This window comes from Stegostoma tigrinum, chromosome 7 (assembly GCF_030684315.1).
Source record: "Stegostoma tigrinum isolate sSteTig4 chromosome 7, sSteTig4.hap1, whole genome shotgun sequence".
NCBI classification, from domain to species: domain Eukaryota; kingdom Metazoa; phylum Chordata; class Chondrichthyes; order Orectolobiformes; family Stegostomatidae; genus Stegostoma; species Stegostoma tigrinum.
The window spans coordinates 4,602,305-4,624,300 of NC_081360.1; the positions used below are offsets into that span (position 1 = coordinate 4,602,305).

At 44.3% G+C, this 21,996-nt stretch overlaps 1 protein-coding gene across 12 annotated transcripts in view; it reads left to right on the forward strand.

Annotated features, from left to right (window-relative positions):
• trpm2 (transient receptor potential cation channel, subfamily M, member 2) overlaps positions 1–21,996 on the forward strand; it is a 230,666-nt gene that overhangs the window by 205,947 nt on the left and 2,723 nt on the right. For all 12 annotated transcript variants that reach the window (XM_059647003.1, XM_059647008.1, XM_059647009.1 and 9 more), the window contains 3 exons: positions 4,596–4,682; positions 11,516–11,618; positions 21,208–21,309. In XM_059647003.1, the coding sequence (XP_059502986.1) occupies positions 4,596–4,682; positions 11,516–11,618; positions 21,208–21,309 (292 nt within the window). The remainder of the gene's footprint in view (positions 1–4,595; positions 4,683–11,515; positions 11,619–21,207; positions 21,310–21,996) is intronic.

Sequence of the window (21,996 nt, forward strand, 5' to 3'; positions counted from 1 at the left end):
GAAGGAAAATATTCTGCCTGGAAGTCAGTGGTGAGTGGAGTTCCACAGGGCTCTGTCCTTGGGCCTCTACTGTTTGTAATTTTTATTAATGACTTGGACGAGGGAATTGAAGGATGGGTCAGCAAGTTTGCAGACGACACAAAGGTCGGAGGTGTCGTTGACAGTATAGAGGGCTGTTGTAGGCTGCAGCGGGACATTGACAGGATGCAGAGATGGGCTGAGAGGTGGCAGATAGAGTTCAACCTGGATAAATGCGAGGTGATGTATTTTGGAAGGTCGAATTTGAAAGCTGAGTACAGGATTAAGGATAGGATTCTTGGCAGCGTGGAGGAACAGAGGGATCTTGGTGTGCAGATACATAGATCCCTTAAAATGGCCACCCAAGTGGACAGGGTTGTTAAGAAAGCATATGGTGTTTTGGCTTTCATTAACAGGGGGATTGAGTTTAAGAGTCGTGAGATCTTGTTGCAGCTCTATAAAACTTTGGTTAGACCGCACTTGGAATACTGCGTCCAGTTCTGGTCGCCCTATTGTAGGAAAGATATGGATGCTTTGGAGAGGGTTCAGAGGAGGTTTACCAGGATGCTGCCTGGACTGGAGGGCTTATCTTATGAAGAGAGGTTGACTGAGCTCGGTCTCTTTTCATTGGAGAAAAGGAGGAGGAGAGGGGACCTAATTGAGGTATACAAGATAATGAGAGGCATAGATAGAGTTGATAGCCAGAGACTATTTCCCAGGGCAGAAATGGCTAGCACGAGGGGTCATAGTTTTAAGCTGGTTGGTGGAAAGTATAGAGGGGATGTCAGAGGCAGGTTCTTTACGCAGAGAGTTTTGAGAGCATGGAATGCGTTGCCAGCAGCAGTTGTGGAAGCAAGGTCATTGGGGTCATTTAAGAGACTGCTGGACATGTATATGGTCACAGAAATTTGAGGGTGCATACATGAGGATCAATGGTCGGCGCAACATTGTGGGCTGAAGGGCCTGTTCTGTGCTGTACTGTTCTATGTTCTATGTTCTATGAAACCCCATACCTCTCTGCACCAAAGCTTTGCAAAGTATCTCTCCATTTAGATAACAATTAGCATTTGACGAAAATGGATAACTTTACACCTATCCACATTGAGCTTCATTTTCTAGTATTGGCCCAGTGTTCTCCTAACCTATCCAAATTCATTCGTAAATTTCTTATTTCATTCCTGCAACTTACTTTCCCACTTATTTTAGTGTCATTTGCAAATTTGACTATAGTACTTTCTATTCCTACATCCAAGTTATGAAAGTAAATTATAAATAGTTGGGGCCAAAGGATCAAACTCTGTAACATCCCACTAATTACATCTTGCCAAAAGACCCATTTATCCCAACTCTCTGCTTTCCATTGGTTAGCCAATCCTCTACCTAAGCTAATAAATTACCCCTAACCCAATGTGATCTCACCTTGTATTTATCTATTGTGTGACAAACCACCTGCTCCCTCCTTCACAATCCCAACCCACTGACAGTTTGAGGATAGTTGTTCCATGTCCATTTCAGATGTGCCACCTGACTAGCTGGCTGTATGGGCAATCCACACACGCACAGATGCCTGTTACAGAAAGGTTTGACTGTGACCTCTTCTCTTGGGACAGTGGAGTTTATAAACCAATGATTTAGATTTGAATGTAGGAAGCAGTGCAGACCACACAAAAATTGATAGAATAATAACTATTGAGGAGGGTGGACTTGGAATACAAGTGGATATAGTCAGGCTGGTCAGGTAGGCTGATCAGTGGCAAATAGAATTCAATCCAGATAAATATGAGGAGATGCTTTTGGGCACAAGACAATGTAATACATGATGAATGGTAGAACCCTGGGAAGCACCGAGGATCAAATGGACTTTGGTATGCCTGTACACCAGTCCCTTTAGGTATCAGGACATGTAGATAAAATGGTTAAAAATGCATCTGTGATATTTGAATTTATTGGCCAAGGAATGTAGTTTATGAGCAGGAAGGTGATGCTGGAACTGTGTAAAAAATTGGTTAGGCCTCAGCTAGGTAGTGTGTGCAGCTCTGGAATCCACGTTATAAGAGGAATGTGATGGTACTGAAGTGGATACAGAGAAGATTTACCAGTATGATGTCTGGGCTGAAGAATTTAAGTAATGCAGAGAGATTGGACAGACTTGGGGTTGTTTTCCTTAGAACTTAGACTGAAAGGGAACATGATTGAGATGTATAAAATTAAGGATCATAGATAGGGTAAAGAGGAAAATATTTCTCTGCTGTTTTCACTGCTCACAGTGTGGTGTCCTCTATACTGGTGAGATGAAACGCAGACTGGAAAACCACTTTGTTGAACACCCACATTTTGTCCTCAAAAGTGACCCTAAGCTTCTGGTTCCTGCCACTTGAACATACCATCGTGTTCTTTGGCCTACAACTGTGCCTCAGGCTTACTGTAGTGCTCCAGCAAAGCTCAGAACATCATCTTATGGCTTCAGGGATCAATATTGAGTATACACAGACACGTACACACACACACACACACAAACCTCAAACTTTTACACCTTTGCTCACTCACTCAAACGCAAGTTCAGTTTTTGTTACTATTTTTTTCATGATGGAGGGATCAGTGACCTGGGTGCATACATTTAAGATAAGGGACAGCAGGTTTACAGGAGTTGTGAGAAAAACCCCTTTTCACTGAGATGGTTCTGGGGATCTGGAACCCACTGCCTGTAAGGGTGGCTGAGGCGGAAACCCTCATCATACTGAAGAAGTATTTAGCTGTGCATTTGTGATGCCATGGCACATATGATGGAATGATGAAATACAATGTAGGAAAGTGTGAGATCATGCACTTTGATAGGACAAATAGAGGCATAGACTATCTTCTAAATGGGGAGAAAATTCAGAAATCTGAAGTGCAAAGGGACTTGGGAGTCTTAGTCCAGGATTCTCTGAAGGTTAACTGGCAGGTTGAATTAGTAGTTGGGAAGGCAAGTACAATGTTGGCATGTATTTCAAGAGGACTAGAATATAAAAGCAGAGATGTACTTCTGAAGATTTGTTAGGCTCCGGTCAGACCACATTTAGAATATTGCGAGCAATTTTGGGAGGAAGGATGGATTGGCCCAGAGGAAGTGGGTCCAGAGGAAGTTTTTGAGAATGATCCCAGGAATAAAAGGCTTAAAATATGAGGAATGTTTGAGGATTCTGGTTCAACACTCGTTGGAGTTTAGAAGGATGAGGTGAGGTCAAACTGAAACTTACAAAATACTGAAAGGAGTAGATAAAGTGGACATTGGAAAGATATTTCCATTAGCAAGAGAGACTCAGACCTGAAGACATAGCCTTAGAGTAAATGGAAGACCTTTACCTTAGAACAGAGATGACGAGAAACTTCTTCAGCTAGAGAGTGGCTAATCTTTGGAATTCATTGCCACAGAATGAATTGGCAGCATGTTGGCTCAGTGTTTAGCACTGCTGCCTCAAGCTATTCTAAGAAGGCTGTGGAGGCCAGGCCATTAAATATATTTAAGACAGACATACATAGGTTCTTGACTGTCAAGGGGGTCAAACGTTATGAGGGAGAAAGTGAAAGAATCGGTTTAGAACATAGAACATAGAAAAGTACAGCACAGTACAGGCCCTTCGGCCCACGATGTTGTGCTGTGGAATAATCCTTATCCAAAAATAACCTAACCTACATTCCCCTCAATTCACTGCTGTCCATGTGCATGTCCAGCAGTCGCTTAAATATCACTAATGACTCCGCTTCCACGACTACCACTGGCAAACTATTCCATGCGGTCACAACTCTCTGGATGAAGAACCTCCCTCTGACGTCTCCTCTATACCTTCCTCCTAACATCTTAAAACCATGACCCCTCTTGGCAGTCAATCCTGCCCTGGGGAAAAGTCTCTGGCTATCGACTCTATCAAAGCCTCTCATTACCTTGTACACCTTGATCAGGTCACCTCTCCTCCTTCTTCTCTCCAGAGAGAAACGTCCGAGCTCAGTCAACCTCTACTGGTAAGACAAACCCTCCAGTCCAGGCAGCATCCTGGTAAACCTCCTTTGCACCCTCTCCAAGGCCTCCACATCTTTCCGATAATAGGGCGACCACAACTGGACGCAATATTCCAAGTGTGGTCTCACCAGCGTTTTGTAGAGCTGCAGCATAACCTCGCGGCTCTTAAACTCGATCCCCCTGTTAATGAAAGACAAAACACCATATGCTTTCTTAACAACCTTATCCATCATTTGAGAACCCTTTCATCCATAACTGAATGGCAAAGCAGATTTGATGGGCTAAATGGCCTAATCTTTGCTCCTATGTCTTACGGTCTTATGGTATAAGGCAGTAGGCCAACTACAGAAAAATGGGATTAGAATAGGTAAGATAGGCTGAAAGACATTTTGCTGTGCTGTAGAGCTCTTTGAACTTTATTACTGGTGACCCTTGGGCCCTGCCATGAATATGCAGGAAATGGTATATCCTGGAATTTGCAAATGATTACATCACAAGTAGATACCTTGCAAAACTCTCTGCCGGTAACACAGTGCCCAGTTACAGACCTACCAAAAATGCTAACTGAATGTTTCAGAAATCCACATGGAAGGACTGGCCTGGGGGGAAGAGGAAGTCTTTGCTGTTATGGACGAAACATGGCAATGGATCCCATTATTACACGGTAAGTGAACAGAGAAATTGACACATTTCCAATCGGGAATCGTGCACATTGTTTAAGTCCATAATATTTTCATTTTTACAATGCCAGTCAGCCCTGGTCAAGCAATGTAGTGTGTGTGAAAGTATCATCAGATGCAAAACTTGAAATGACCATACTGGAGGACCATGTTGAAATGAGAAGTGGTGGTGTCATGGTATGTCACTGGATGAGTAATCCAAAACCCCAGGTTAATGTTCTGGCCAGATCCTCAGCCGCATGGGTGAGTCTCAGAAATGGCTAACAGTGATGCCCACATCCCTCTTTTCACTCACACACACACACACACACACACACACACACAACACCTCATTTTCACCATGGACGTCCAGTCCCTATATACCTGTATTCCTCATGCAGATGGCCTCAAGGCCCTCCGCTTCTTCCTGTCCCACAGACCCGACCAGTCCCCCTCCACCGACACCCTCGTCTGCCTAGCTGAACTTGTCCTCACCCTCAACAACTTCTCTTTCAATTCCTCCCACTTCCTACAGACAAAGGGGTTGGCCATGGGTACCCACATGGGCCCAAGCTATGCCTGCCTCTTTGTAGGTTACGTGGGACAGTCCCTCTTCTGCACCTACACAGACCCCAAACCCCACCTCTTCCTCCATTACATTGATGACTGTATCGGCACTGCCTCTTGCTCCCCAGAGGAGCTCAAACAGTTTATCCACTTCACCAACCTTAAGTTCACCTGGGCCATCTCCAACACATTCCTCACCTTCCTGGACCTCTCAGTCTCCATCTCAGGTAACCAGCTAGAAACTGATGTCCATTTCAAGCCCACCGACTCCCACAGCTACCTAGAACACACCTCCTCCCACCCACCCTCCTGCAAAAATTCCATCCCCTATTCGCAATTCCTCCGCCTCTGCCACATCTGCTCCCAGGATGAGGCATTCCACTCCCGTACATCCCAGATGTCTACGTTCTTCCAGGATCGCAACATTCCCCCTGCAGTGGTCGAGAACGCCCTTGACCGTGTCTCCCGCATTTCCCGCAACACATCCCTCACACCCTGCCCCCACCACAACCGCCCCAAGACGGTCCCCCTTGTTCTCACATACCACCCCACCAACCTCCAGATACAACGCATCATCGTCCGACACTTCCGCCATCTACAATCCGACCCCAACACCCAACACATGTTTCCATCCCCACCCTTGTCTGCCTTCTGCAGAGACCACTCTCTCCGTGACTCCCCTGTCAGCTCCACACTCCCCTTCAACCCCACCACACCCGGCACCTTCCCCTGCAACCGCAGGGAGTGCTACACTTGCCCCCACACCTCCTCCCTCACCCCCATCCCAGGCCCCAAGATGACTTTCCATATTAAGCAGATGTTCACCTGCATATCTGCCAATTTGGTATATTGTATCCACTGTACCCGGTTTGGCTTCCTATACATTGGTGAAACCAAGCGGAGGCTTGGGGACTGCTTTGCATTACACCTCTGCTCAATTCGCAATAAACAACTGCACCTCCCAGTCGCGAACCATTTTAACTCCCCCTCCCATTCCTCAGACGACATGTCCGTCGTGGGCCTCCTGCAGTCCACAATGATGCCACCTGAAGGTTGCAGGAACAGCAACTCATATTCCACTTGGGAACCCTGCAGCCCAATGTTATCAATGTGGACTTCACAAGCTCCAAAATCTCACCTCCCCCCACTGCGTCCCAAAACCAGCCCAGCCTGTCCCTGCCTCCCTAACCTGTTCTTCCTCTCACCTATCCCTTCCTCCCACCTCAAGCCGCACCTCCATTTCCTACCAACTAACCTCATCCCACCTCCTTGACCTGTCCGTCTTCCCTGGGCTGACCTATCCCCTCCCTACCTCCCCACCTATTCTCTCCTCTCCACCTATCTTCTTTTCTCTCCATCTTCGGTCTGCCTCCCCCTCTCTCCCTATTTATTCCAGAACCCTCTCCCCATCCCCCTCTTTGATGAAGGGTCTAGGCCCGAAACATTAGCTTTCGTGCTCCTGAGATGCTGCTTGGCCTGCTGTGTTCATCCAGCTTCACACTTTGTTATCACACACTCACACACACTCTTTTCACACACACACATGCACTGTCTCTCCACATACACAAATGCACACACACACACACAAACACAGGTTCTCTCTCTTTCCACACACACAAACACATGCATACCCACACACACTCCCTTAAACACACACAAACACTCACACACACTCACACAAACGCATGCGCAAACACACACTTTTCACACACACTCCCTCTCTCCACTCACACAAACACACACTCAAATAGATACACACAGTGTCTCTCCACACACAGAAACACATAGACACAAACACCCTCTTTCTCCACACACACAAATGCACACATACATGTGTGCATACAAACACGGACACTCTCTCTCCACAGACACACATACACACACACACGCACATACACACACACACACACACACACACACACACACACACACACACACACAAGCACATATACACGCACCCTCTCTTTCATACACACAAACACATTCTGTGACCACACATATACACACACGTGCACACACACACACACACACACACTTGCTCTCTCAACTCATACAAACACACAGACACAAAATACACACACACTCTCCACACGCACACACCCATGTGCAAACACACAAACACACTCTCTCACCACACACACACACAGTCCCACACAAACACACACTCACACTCTCCCACCCACACACAGACATACTCTCTTTCTCTCTCTCACACACACACACACACGCACTAGTACATATACACACGCTCTCTTTCACACACACAAACGCATTCTGTGACCACACACATACACATACACACTTACTCTCTGAACTCACACAAACACACACACACACACACACACACACACACACAGTCCCACATACACACTCTCCCACACTCTCCCAACAGCCCCCCAAAACACACACACACACTCACACTCTCCCACCCACACACAGACATGCTCTCTCCCACACACACACACACACACACACACACACACAAACACACATCCTCTCTCTCTCTTCCTATACACACACGCATACACATTCTCTCCCCCACAACCACACTATTTCTCTCCCTCACACACACACTCCTCCCTCAAGCGCACACACACACACACACACACACACACACACACAATCTCCCATTCACTCATTGTCTGTCTTCCACACACACATACATGTGCACAAAGGCATACATGTGAATCTATGGGGTGAATGTTCATTTGTAGATGCATTTTATATTGTTCAAAAAGCACAAAACTTATAGACAGTCGGTCAATGTGACATTTTATAAAATTGTACTTTTGAAATAAAGCCAGTTTGACTCCAAATTAAAACACAAACAGATTCTAAACAAGGCCTCACACCTAACATGCATTATCTGACCTAAAATATCACCTGTTCTTTGCACTGACAACACCTTTAGTTCTCTCAGGACAATGACTTGAAGGGAATTCAGGGATTTACATGTACATATTAATCAAATAAAACCTTCTAAATGATTATCGATTTAATACCATATTAGGTTTGTTTAGTACATCCTCATTAATGGTGTGAAAATTTGATCTTTTACTTATAAATTCTGTGTCTGACGCTTCCTTTGCCACTAACACCTGAAGAAAGACTGAGGCTCCGACAGCTTGAGTTTTCAAATAAGCCTGTTGGACTGTACCCTGGTGTCATGTGATTTCTGACATTCGTATTCAGAGCAGAAAAGGAGGATGCCTTGCCAAAAGTTCCAAAGAAATTAACAGAGGGACAGGGACTAAATAAAATCAGCTTAAGTAAATTATCAATTGTTGGGGAAATTAATGGAACTGAACAGTGACATATCTCCAGAATCTGATTGTTTCCATCCACTGAAGTGGAAGGAGGCAGGAAAACACATTGTCAGTGCTCTAAACATAATCTTTAGATTTCCCTGATTTCAGGAATTGTACCACTGTTTTGGGAATTTGCTCATGTCACTCTGCTTTTTAAGAGGGTTGACAGAGGGAGCTTTGTGTTTCTGCTGGGCACTTCGGTTTCCTCTCAGAGTCCAAATATGTGCAGGTTAGGTGGATTGGCCATCAGAAATGTGGGGTTATGGGGATAGAATCTGGGTCTAGGTGGAATGCTCTTCGAAGGACAGATTTGATGGACCAATGGCCTGTTTTGGCACTGCAGTGATTCTGTGATTCTATCACGTCAAAAAATTTCAGTTAACTAGGGAGAGCCAGCATGGATTCATGAAGGGCAAGTCATGCCTGACAAGCCTCTGCTCATTAATGAATTGGATAATGATGTAAAAAGGACAGCACAGTGGCTCAGTAGTCAGCACTGCTACCTCACAGCAACGCAGTATCGATTCCAGTCTTGGTTGATTGCAAACATCCCCCCCATTTCTGCATGGGTTTCCTCTGGGTGCTCCTGTTTCCTTCCACATTCCAATGACATGCAGGTTAGGTAGATTGGCCATGTTATTTGTCCGAATTGTCCAGTGATGCGCAGGCTAGGTGGATTAGCTGTAGTAAAATGAGGAATTTCAGAGGGAGGGTGTGGTCTGAGATTGGGCAGAACATTGTTTGGAGGGCCAGGGCAGACTTGTTGCGTCAAATGGCCTCTTTCCACACTGTACGGATTCTATGATCGAAAAGTCAAATATCCAGGTTTGCTGATGATACAACATAGTAGACAGTGTAAACGACAGCATAAAGTTACAACAGAACATTCATGGTGAATGGGCAAAGCTGAGACAGATGGATTTTAAATATTAACAAGTGTGAAGTTATCCATTTCAGACCGTAAAAAGATAGAACCCTGGGCATTTTTTTTTGAAGGCAAAAAGTTACATATAGTGGAAGCCCAATGAAAATTGGGAGTTCACGTGCTCTTTAAAATGCTCCACACAAGTGCAGGAAACATTGAGAAGACTACCGGAACACTGACTTTCATGTGTAAAGGAATGGAGTATAGGAACACGCCATTATGCTGCAGTTAGACAAAACCCCAGTTAGACCCAACTTAGAGCATTTTGAGCAGATCTGAGCACCACACCTTAGGACAGAATTCAACACAGGTTTATTAGGACCGTCCTTGAACGTCAAGGTTAAGTTATGAGGAGAGATTAGACAATAAGTCTCTATAATTTAAAAATTTAAGGGGTGATCTAATCATCATCTTCAACACATTAACAGGGAAAAACGAGTAGATAAAGATAAATTATTTCCACTGGTTAAAGGTTCTAGAACAGGATTAGGCTATTCAGGAGAGATGTTAGAAAACACTTCTACATGCAAAGAGTAGGAGGTGGGGTAGTAATTCTCTTTAAATGGCAGTCATTGCTAATTCAGTTGTTAAATTTAAATCTGAGACAAATTTTATTTATCAAGGGTATCAAGGAGTATGTTCTCAGAATGGCATATGGAGCTAAGCTGCAGATTTGACATGAACTTATTGAATGCGGAGTAGACTCAAGCAGCTGAATGGCCTTCGTTTCTTGTTTTCCAGTGGCAGGATTTGTACCTGGATTTTTAGATTATTACTCAAGCGACATTACTATTGCACCACCATCTCCCCAGATGTAATCTGAAGTATTGACTTCTTTCATATCCTCTCAACGTTCCTCAGAAGTGGCACGGTAGCTCAGTGGTTAGCACTGCTGCCTCACACGTCAGAGACTCGAGTTTGATTCCACCCTTGGGCGAGTGTCTGTTTGCACATTCTCCCCATGTCTGCATGGGTTTCCTCCAGTTGCTCCGGTTTCCTCCCACAGTCCAAATATGCGCAGGTTAGGTTGATTGGCTAAATTGCCCAGTGCATTCAGTGGTATGTAAGTTAGGTGGATTAGACATGTGAAATGCAGGGTTACGGGTAAAGGGTTGGGAGATGGGTCAGGGTTGGATGCTCTTGGACGATGTGGACTTGTTGGGCTGAATGGCCTGTTTTCACACTGTAGGGATTCTATGAGGAATCTTCAGGACTGAAATGGCCATTGCTGCGGCCACTCATTGTATGGCTCTGTTCTGAAAGCTGTGGTAACTGGGAATCAATTGCATATTTTTCAAAACCTACAAACATCATTACTTGCCTCACTCAGTCCCTTATAATCACAGAAACCAGTCCCTTATAGTCACGAGCAGTGTTGCACAGATTTCTTCATCTGTCTCTGACATTATTATAGGAGTTAAAACAAAAATATTACTCAATCCTCTCAATTTATTAACTGGTGATGCAGTTTCTCATAGAACTACGCGTCAGGAGCACAATGGTCATTTGCCCATTTTTCTCTCTCTATTGTATTTCTTCAGGCCCAAGTTGAAAAATTGGATAATTAGTGGGCAGGAGTTCATTCAATTAAAGTACACACACACTCAGCACTAGACTGAGAGAAACATCCACCTACACAAGACCAGATTGTACCTTCAGGCTAAATACCAGGCCCAAGGAGTATGGGCTGCCCCAGGAATGCACCATCAGTCTAAGCCAATTGTCTGGAATTAACACTAAGCATCCTGGGATTGACATCCTCTCAGGAAGGCCAAGCACTTTTAAAGAAGGAGACTTATTCATTCAGAAGCCCGGGATGACTCCTGGGATACAACCCAGTGTCTGGAAAATGCAGCATCACATAAGTAACTTGCTTCAGGTCCACCTGTTCAGGGCTTAGGAAGGGAACTGTAGGCTTACAAGAGAATGCATTATCAAGCATAGGGTTCATATTAGAGACCAAGCTACAGGGTTATAAGAAAATGCATTTGTGCTTTTGTTGACACACATTAAGTGCAATATTTGGTTTCTGTTGCAGCTTTAAGAGGAACTCAGATAACTCTGCCACTGCAAAAAATGGCAAGCGGTTACTGGAGTTTCTTGTCATACGATATCCAGGTGAAGACTGGACCCTACCTGCGGTATGTTTTATTCTGTTGTACAAAGTCCAAGGAGAGTTATCAATAGGCTTGACAACAGTCAGTCCAAAATCTTTATCTCCATTATTGATGTTACACCTCATTATAAAGGCCAATGTCCTTATTTCCTAATGACATTTCCTATGTCATTCTGTTATCCTGTCTTCATCTCTGCACAATGATCTTCACACGTCAAAAGTCATGTTGCAAGCCTCTGCGAGGATCATGTTCCAAAATTGTGAGCTGGAATCTTCACAGTCAGCGTGGATTTGTGCATGGGCAGTCATGCCTGACAACTCTTTTAGAGTTTTTCGAAGAGGTAAGCAAGACGATGGATGAGGGGAGGGCAGTAGATGTTGTCTATAGGAACCTTAGTAAGACTTTTGACAAGCTAGTCACAAAAATTAGATTGCATGGGATCCAGGGAGAGGTAGCTACTTGGATTCAAAATTGGCTTGATGGTAGGAAGCAGACAGTGATGGTTGAAAGTTGTTTTTTGGACTTTTGTGACTAGTGGTGCGCCATGGGGTGTGCCATGGGGTTGGTGCTGGGACCTTGGTTATTTGTTATTTGCATAAGTGGTCTGGATGTGAATGTGCAAGGTATGAACAGTAATTTACAGATGATACAAAATTAGAAAGTATTTAGGCAAAAATTAGGCGAAGAAGATTACCAAAAATTAGAGGGATTTTGATCAAATGGGGAAGTGGGCTGAGGATTGGCAAAAGCAATTCAATACAGTTAAGTGTGAGGTGTGCCCTCTGGAAAGTCAAACCAAGGCAGGACTTATACAGCAAATGGTAAGGTCCTGAGGAGTGTTGTGGGCCTAGGAGTACAAGTACATAGTTCGTTGAAAGCAGCACCACAAGTGGACAGGGTGGTGAAGAAGGCATTTAGCATGCTGGCCTTCATCAGTCAAGACAGCGAATATTGGAGTTAGGATGTTATGTTACAGTTGTATAAGTCGTTGGTGAGGCCGCACTTGGAGCATTGTGTGCATTTTGGGTCACTCTGTTATAGGAAAGACATAGTTAAACTGGAAAGTGTGCAAAGAAGATTTACAAGGATATGCCAGGACTAGTAGGCCTAATTTACAGGAAAGGTTGGCCTGGATAGGACTTTATTCCTTGGAACATGCGAGAATGAGGGGTAACCTTATTGAGGTGTAAAAAATCATGAGGGGCTTAGATAAGTTGAATGCTTATAGTTAATTCACAGGGATGAGGAATTGAAAACCAGAGGGCATTGGTTTAAGGTGAGAGGGGATCGATTTAAGAAGGACCTGAGAGACAACTTCTTCACACAGGGAGTGGTGCGTATGTGGAATGAGCTGCCAGAGAAAGTGGTTGGGGCAAGTACAATAGCAACATTTAAAACATTTGGATAGGTACAGGGATGGGAAGGGTTTAGAGGGACATGGACCAAATTCAGGCAATTGGAATTAGCTGCGTGGGCACCATGGACCAGTTTGGCCAAAGGGCCTGTTTCCATGCTATATTACTTTATGATTGTGTCTCACAATAGCTTAACCCTGTACACCCAACCCCTTTGCAAATAGTGCTATATAAAGCCCAATGCACAACAATATTTATATTTATATGACCTGCAGCTACATTCACACTCATATCTTTATTAGGCTGAATACTTTTAAAATGTTGCAAGAATGCACCTATCCACATCATACTACAAAAATACGCTCGTCAACGGATTGTAAAAATGTTTCAGAAATAATACAGAGAATGTTTAGCATTAATCAGGCAGAGTAACTGTATTCCAATGACAATGCACTGTAATGTATTTTGCTGTCAGTACAACAACAACAACTCATGTATTGAATGGTCAACTCTTTGATTATCAAAGGTGAATTAGGACTGAGTCAGTCGTGATGTGTTGCCAGCAAGCTAAGAAACTTAAAGTGAGGTTTCTGTGAGATGTGGAGCTAATTAAAGATCCATTTTCGAAAAGACACTAAGCCACACTGAACTCTGTGCCCTGTATTTCACCTATGTCTTATATTTACCCTTTGTCCTATAATTACACTATAACCTGTACTTACCCTGTACCCTGCACTTACCCATTACCCTGAATTACTTTTATGGTAGATTCCTTGTATTCACCATGTCTTATACTTGCCCTGTACTGGCTGCGCACTGTGTATACATCCTGCATCCTATACCCATCCTATGCCCACCCACCCTATGCCTGTACTCACCCTCTACCCTTGTACTTGAATTAGCTTTATGAATTGAATCAGCACTATTGTCACTTAGAGTCATGGAGTTCTACAGCACGGAGACAGGCCCTTCAGCCCAAACTGGTCCATGCCAACTAAAATGTCCATCCACACAATCCCTGCACTTGGCCCATATCCTTCTAAACCTTTCCTACCATGTATTTGTCCAAGTGCCTTTTAAATGTTGTTAATGTATTCACCTCAACCACTTCTGCTGGCATCTCATTCGATATGCGTGCCATCCTCTGTGTAAAAAAGCTTCCCCTCTTACCCTAAATTGATGCCCTTTAGTCCTTGATTCCCCAACGCTGCAAAAAAGACTGTTTTCACCCTATCCATGCCTCTCATCATCGTATACACTTGCATAAAGACACCCGCTCAGTCTCCTAAGCTCTAAAGAAAGATGACCTAGCTTGTCCAAGCTCTTGTAAACCAGTCCCTTGAGTCCCTTGTAAATTTCTTCTGTTGTCTTTCAAGTTTAATAACATCCTTCCTATATTCAAATGAGTACAGTGAAAAGTTCACAAGTCGTCACTTACATCTCCATCTTAGGTACAAAAGGTACCTAGGTATAATCCTTAGTTACAGAATAGAGAAATGAAGACAAAAAAAAGGTACATTACAGCAGTACACAGTATAACCGTAGTCCAGAAAAACAAGAAACAAAGGTAAAAAGACAAACATCACAGTCTCTCTCCCAAGCCTCTCTGCAGCAGACAAGCACAGGGGCCTCCATGTGGTCTGATTGTCAGCTGTTGCTATGTTCCACACTGGAGCACTGATTGCTGGCATCCCTGCTGTAGCTGCCGGCGTCCCCGCTCTGGAGCAGGTGTCTGAGGCCAAGAGAAGGAAGGCAAGGGGAAAGAATAAAAAGAGAAAGAATGGGTGGAGCTGAGGAGTTATTTACCCAATGACCTGCACTTACTTTCTCAGTACATTCCCTGTACTGGGCCTGCCCCCTGTGCGCAAATTGCACCTTGCACTCCATAAGACCATAAGACCATAAGACATAGGAGTGGAAGTAAGGACATTCGGTCCATCGAGTCCACTCTTGCATTTAAATCATGGCTGATGGGCATTTCAACTCCACTTCCCTGCACTCTCCCCGTAGCCCTTGATTCCTTCTGAGATCAAGAATTTATTGATTTCTGCCTTGAAGGCATCCAATGTCCCGGCCTCCACTGCACTCCGTAGCAATGAATTCCACAAAAGCCAACCACTCTCCGGCTGAAGAAATGTCTCCTCATTTCTGTTTTAAATTTACCCCCTCTAGTTGTAAAGCTGTGCCCATGGGTCCTAGCCTCCCAGCCTAACAGAAACAACTTCCCAACGTCCACCCTTTCTAAGCCGTACATTATCTCGTAAGTTTCTATTAGATCTCCCCTCAACCTTCTAAACTCTAATGAATGCAATCCCAGGATCCTTAACCGTTCATCGTATGTTAAACCTACCATTTCAGGGATCATCCATGTGAATCCAGCATGTCCTTCGTGAGGTGTGGGGCCCAAAAGTGGACACAATATTCTACATGAGGCCTAACTAGAGCTTTATAAAGTCTCAGAAGCACATCACTGCTTTCTTGAGATAAACGACAACATTACATTCGCTTTCTTGATCACGGACTCTACCTGCAAGTTAACTTTTAGAGAATCCTGGACCAACACTCCCAGATCCCTTTGTACTTCTGTTTTATGAATTTTCTCACTGTTTAGAAAATAGTTCATGCCTATAATCTTTTTTCCAAAGTGCAAAACCTCGTACTTGCTCAAGTTGAATTTCATCAGCCATTTCCTGGACCACTCTCCTAAACTGTCTAAATCTTTCTGCAGCCTTCCCACCTCCTCAGTACTACCTGCCTGTCCACCTATCTTCGTATCATCGGCAAAATTCGCCAGAATGCCCCCAGTTCCTTCATCCAGATCATTAATATATAAGGTGAACAGCTGCAGCCCCAACACTGAACCCTACGGGACACCACTCGTGACTGGTTGCCATTTCGAAAAAGAGCCTTTTATCCCAACTCATGCCTTCTATCAGACAGCCAATCCTCTATCCAAGCCAGTAGCTCACCTCAAACACCGTGGGCCCTTACCTTGCTCAGCAGCCTCCCATGAGGCACCTTATCAAAGGCCTTTTCGAAGTCTAGATAGATAACATCCACTGGGTTTCCCTGGTCTAACATACTTGTTATCTCTTCAAAGAATTCTAACAGGTTTGTCAGGCACGACCTCCCTTTACTATGCTGACTTGTTCTAATCTGACCCTGCACTTCCAGGAATTTAGAAATCTCATCCTTGACAATGGATTCTAGAATTTTACCAACTACCGAGGTTAGGCTAATCGGCCTATAATTTTTCATCTTTTGCCTTGATCCTTTCTTAAACAAGGGGGTTACAACAGCAATTTTCCAATCATCTTGGACTCTCCCAGACTCCAGTGACTTTTGAAAGATCACAACCAAAGCCACTGCTATTTCCTCAGCCACCTCCCTCAGAACTCGAGGATGTAGCCCATTGGGGCCAGGAGATTTATCAATTTTTAGACCTTTTAGCTTTTCTAGCACTTTCTCTTTTGTAATGCCTACCATACTCAGCTCTGCCCCCTGACTCTCCCTAATTGTTGGCATACTACTCATGTCTTCCACTGTGAAGACTGATGCAAAGTATTTATTAAGTTCTTCAGCTATTTCCTTATCTCCCATCACTAGCCTTCCGGCATCAATTTGGAGTGGCCCAATATCTACTTTTGCCTCTCGTTTGTTTATGTATTGAAAAAAGCCTTTACTATCATTTCTAATATTATTAGCGAGTCTACCTTCTTATTGGATCCTCTCCTTCCTTATTTCTCTCTTTGTTGTCCTCTGTTTGTTTTTGTCGCCTTCCGAATCTTCTGATTTCCCAGTGCTCTTGTCCACTTTATAGGCTGTCTCTTTTTCTTTGATATATTTCCTGACTTTCTTTGTCAGCCATGGCTGTCTAATCCCATCCCGGATAATCTTTGTTTTCTTTGGGATGAACCTCTGTACTGTGTCCTCAATTACACCCAGAAACCCCTGCCGTTGTTGCTCCACTATCTTCCCCGTCGATTTTGCTTCCAGTCAATTTTCTTCAATTCCTCTCTCATGCCCGTGTAATTACCTTTATTTAACTGTAACACCATTACATCCGATTTTGCCTTCTCTCTTTCAAACTGCAGACTGAACTCTACCACATTACGATCGCTGCCTCCTAAGTTTTCCCTTATTTTAAGATCTTTTATAAAGTCTGGCTCATTACATAGCACTAAGTCCAGAATAGCCTGCTCCCTTGTGGGCTCCATCACAAGCTGTTCCAAAAAGCCATCCTGCAAACATTCCATGAATTCCCTTTCTTTTGATCCAACGGCAACATTATTCACACAGTCCACCTGCATATTGAAGTCCCCAATGATCACCGTGATCTTGCCTTTCTGACATGCCCTATCTACTTCTTGGTGCATCTAGCGCCCCTGGTCCTGATCACTGTTAGGAGGTCTGTACATAACTCCCATTATAGTTTTGTTGCCTTTGTGGTTCCTCAACTGCACCCACACAGACTCCATATCCTCTGACCCTATGTCATTGAGTGCCGTAGATTTAATTTCATTCTTAACTAACAAGGCAACCCCACCCCCTCTGCCGACCTCCCTGTCTTTTCGATATGTTGTGAATCCTTGGATGTTTAACTGTCAGTCCTGAACTCCCTGCAACCATGTCTCTGTGATGTCTACCACATCATAATCATTCAAGATGATTTGCACTGTTAATTCATCTACTTTATTGCAAATACTACAAGCATTTAGGTAAAGTGACTTAATGCTAACTTTCTTTCATTATTAGAGATAATGGAAATCCTGAGAAGTCTTAAACTATCCTTCCTTTTTGCTGTATTCCTAGTCTGCCTCGAGCTTAAACCCACCTGTACGCATGCTATCCTGTTGCTTATCTTTCCACTTAACTCCATACTCCCTGTCACTTTCGCTTTCCTTTCCCGCCAACTCGGAAGTTTAAAGTCCTCTTGACCACCCTATTTATCCTTTTCGCTAGAACACTGTTTCAGATTGGTTCAGGTGGAGACCACCCCAATGGTTCAGATCCCCCCCCCATTCCAAAACTGATGCCAATGCCCCATGAAATGGAATCCCTCTTTCCCACACCAATCCCTCAGCCACATGTTTACTTCCCTAACTTTCTTTTCCCTAGCCCAATTGGCATGTGGCTCAGGCAGTAATCCGGAGATTATGACCCTTGAGGACCTGTACTTCAATTTCTTTCCTAGTGCTTCATAATCCCTGAATAGGTCCTCTACCATAACTTTGCCAATGTTGTTAGTCCCAACGTGGACCACAACAACTGGATCCTCCCCCTCCCGCTCCAATATCCTTTCAACCTGGTTGGAGATGTCTTGCACCCTGGCACCGGGCAGGCAACACACCATGCGGGATTTCCGATCCAGCTTGCATAGGATACTATCTGTCCCCTTAATTATAGAATCCCCTATAACAACTACCTGTCTTTTTGCTCCCCCCCCTCTTGAATGGCCTTCTGCACCACAGTGCCATGGTCAGCTGGCTCATCCTGTCCACAGTCCTTTCCCTCATCCGTACAGGGAGCAAGAATCTCAAATCTGTTGGTCAAGGTCAAGGGCTGAGGCTCCTGCACTCCTGAACTCAGAATCCCCCTACCTGCCTCACTTACCGTCATACCCTGTCATCCCTGAACACTTTTTGAATTTGAGTTGTTTAATCTACTGGGTGTGACTGCCTCCTGAAACAAAGTGTCCAGGTAACTCTCCCCCTCCCGGATGTGCCGCAGAGTTTGAAGCTCAGATTCCAGATCATTAATTCTGATCCGGAGTTCTTCCAGCAACCAACACTTGCTGCAGATGTGGTCGCTACCGTTCGCAATGGGATCAGCCAGCTCCCACATCATACAGCTACTGCACATCACCTGTCCAGCCATGATTACTTATTTAGTTCACTTTTACAATTTATGTACTAAATAATTTCTAGTACTTCTCTGCTCTGGTCGTTTTCAATTAAGCAATTTAAACTTTTAATCAATTACACAATGCACAAGAAATATAAATTGAAAACGCTTATCTTAACAACACACGAGAGTCCTCCGCGGCTAGAGTTCCTGCTCTTTCTGCTGCTGGAACAGGAACAGAGGGCTCCACCGGTCGAGGTAGGTATTTTCTAATCTTTAAAGCAAAGACTGACCCACCTGTAGGCCTCTGATCGACACTCTTGCTCTTCCTGCTGCAAGTCTCTGGACCTTTAATTAGGTTATAGGAGGAGGGAGGGAGGGAGGCCCTACTGTGTAGGACCTGGGCTTCGAGGGAAGTGCTTAAATAGCAATCACTTACCTTCCCAACTGCCTCCCTGCTCCGACTTCACTTCCGCCCAGCTCCCGCCGCTCTCTGCTGAAAAAAAGACCGCTGGCTTTGAGGTAAGTGTTTAAATAACAATCACTTACCTTCCCGACTGCCTCTCTGCTCCGACTTCACTCCCGCCCAACTCATAGAACATAGAACAGTACAGCACAGAACAGGCCCTTCAGCCCACAATGTTGTGCCAACCATTGATCCTCATGTATGCACCCTCAAATTTCTGTGACCATATGCATGTCCAGCAGTCTCTTAAATGATCCCAATGACCTTGCTTCCACAACTGCTGCTGGCAACGCATTCCATGCTCTCAAAACTCTCTGTGTAAAGAACCCGCCTCTGACATCCCCTCTATACTTTCCACCAACCAGCTTAAAACTATGACCCCTCGTGCTAGCCATTTCTGCCCTGGGAAATAGTCTCTGGCTATCAACTCTATCTATGCCTCTCATTATCTTGTATACCTCAAATAGGTCCCCTCGCCTCCTCCTTTTCTCCAACGAAAAGAGACCAAGCTCAGTCAACCTCTCTTCATAAGATAAGCCCTCCAGTTCAGGCAGCATCCTGGTAAACCTCCTCTGAACCCTCTCCAAAGCATCCACATCTTTCCTATAATACGGCGACCAGAACTGGACGCAGTATTCCAAGTGCGGTCTAACCAAAGCTTTATAGAGCTGCAACAAGATCTCACGACTCTTAAACTCAATCCCCCTGTTAATGAAAGCCAAAACACCATACGCTTTCTTAACCCTGTCCACTTGGGTGGCCATTTTAAGGGATCTATGTATCTGCACACCAAGATCCCTCTGTTCCTCCACACTGCCAAGAATCCTATCCTTAATCCTGTACTCAGCTTTCAAATTCGACCTTCCAAAATGCATCACCTCGCATTTATCCAGGTTGAACTCCATCTGCCACCTCTCAGCCATCTCTGCATCCTGTCAATGTCCCGCTGCAGCCTACAACAGCCCTCTACACTGTCAACGACACCTCCGACCTTTGTGTCGTCTGCAAACTTGCTGACCAATCCTTCAATTCCCTCATCCAAGTCAATAATAAAAATTACGAACAGTAGAGGCCCAAGGACAGAGCCCTGTGGAACCCCACTCACCACTGACTTCCAGGCAGAATATTTTTCTTCTACTACCACTCGCTGTCTTCTGTTGGCCCGCTGCTCTCTGCTGAAAAAAAATCACTCACCCTACACCTTGCACCACCCTGTATGCACTGCTGGGTCTAGCAATGCCTTTATTTTAAATTTCGCAACTTTAGTTTCAATCTGTTACCTCTTTCAATGTTCTTCAACCCTGCAATCCTCTGCAGTCTCTCTACTCGTTGGAGTGGGTGTCGTCCATTCCCCCAGATCTTTCCATTCTGTGTTTTCTTGTTTAAGGGCCTCTTTAAAAACCAACTCCTTATTGTCGTTATAATGTAAGAAATATGGCAGTCAATTTGTAACCAGTTCCGAGAAAGAGTTTCTCGACCTGAAACATTGACTCCCATTTCTCTTCACAGATACTGGTGAGCTTTTCCAGCAATTTCTGGTTTTGTTTCTGATTTACAGCATCCACAGTTCTTTTGGTTTTTAATTTTGCACCTATGGGATGACCAAGAGATAGTGAGTGAGGGAAGAGACAGAAAAAGATATTAGAAAGATAGAGAGAGCAATAAAGATGAAGGCGAGAGGGTTTGAGAGAGAAATTGAGCACCAAGCAAATTAAAATAGGTAGGGCAGAGACTAGGAGAGGGATACAAAAGGAGAGACAATCAATGAGAAATATGTTGGAGAGCTTGCTGATTTGAACTTTCTAGACCAGCAACATTGCCTCCTAGGGTGAGTGACTGGAGAATTACTGCTGATGAATCCAACGGCCTGCAGGAGGGATGAGGATGAGCCTGGGGAAAATGCAACTCGAGGTCCTTGAACAAAATCTGTTTTTTCCTTTCACTTCAGGGAATTCTGGATGCTGGAAAGATGTTCCCAAGAAACATGATGTTCATCTTAAATGAAAAAATGCTGGACATGTTTCAGAAACTGCAGAAGAAGGCCTTAGAGGTTGAAGCTAAGTCCTGTGTTCATTACTTTGTAAAGAGATGTTAAATTACTGGGTACTCACAGTGCCAATGTCAGTTAGCAGTCTCACCTTTCTACAGCCTTGAACCTGGCAGGCACACTCATCTTTGCAACTAGTCAAGGCTTCACAGGCTGTTCCCAGTCCAGGGCTAACACTAAGACAGTGTAAATCTGACTGTTGCTGAAAAGAAGAAGCTTTTCTTGGATGCTTCTCATCTTGTACCCATCAGAAAAATATAGAAGATTCCATAGTAAAAAGTATCAACATGTATACTGTCTGAGAGGAGACAATATATATTCATAGTGCATTAGTTACATTGGCACTACGTGTGAATTGTCCTGAAAAGTGATAAACAAAAACCTTTATCAATTACAATTTTTTCAGTAATATTCAAGTTCTATCCTCCCAAAGAAATGCTAATGTGAACCTGCTGATTGTGTCATCTCTTGAGGATTGTATAGATAGGAGATCTCTGCCAGAAGACGTAACAGCAAATAATGTCATATCTTAACTGACCACTTGATTAAATCATGCTGCCTGGATGACTTCACAGCATGCACTGGTGTATAGTCTGGGCTTCTCTGACACCATATCTCACCTCATCTCTTGTGATGGTCCAATTTATCAGAGTCTTCACCACCTCTGCATCTTCCTATGACATGTGAAGC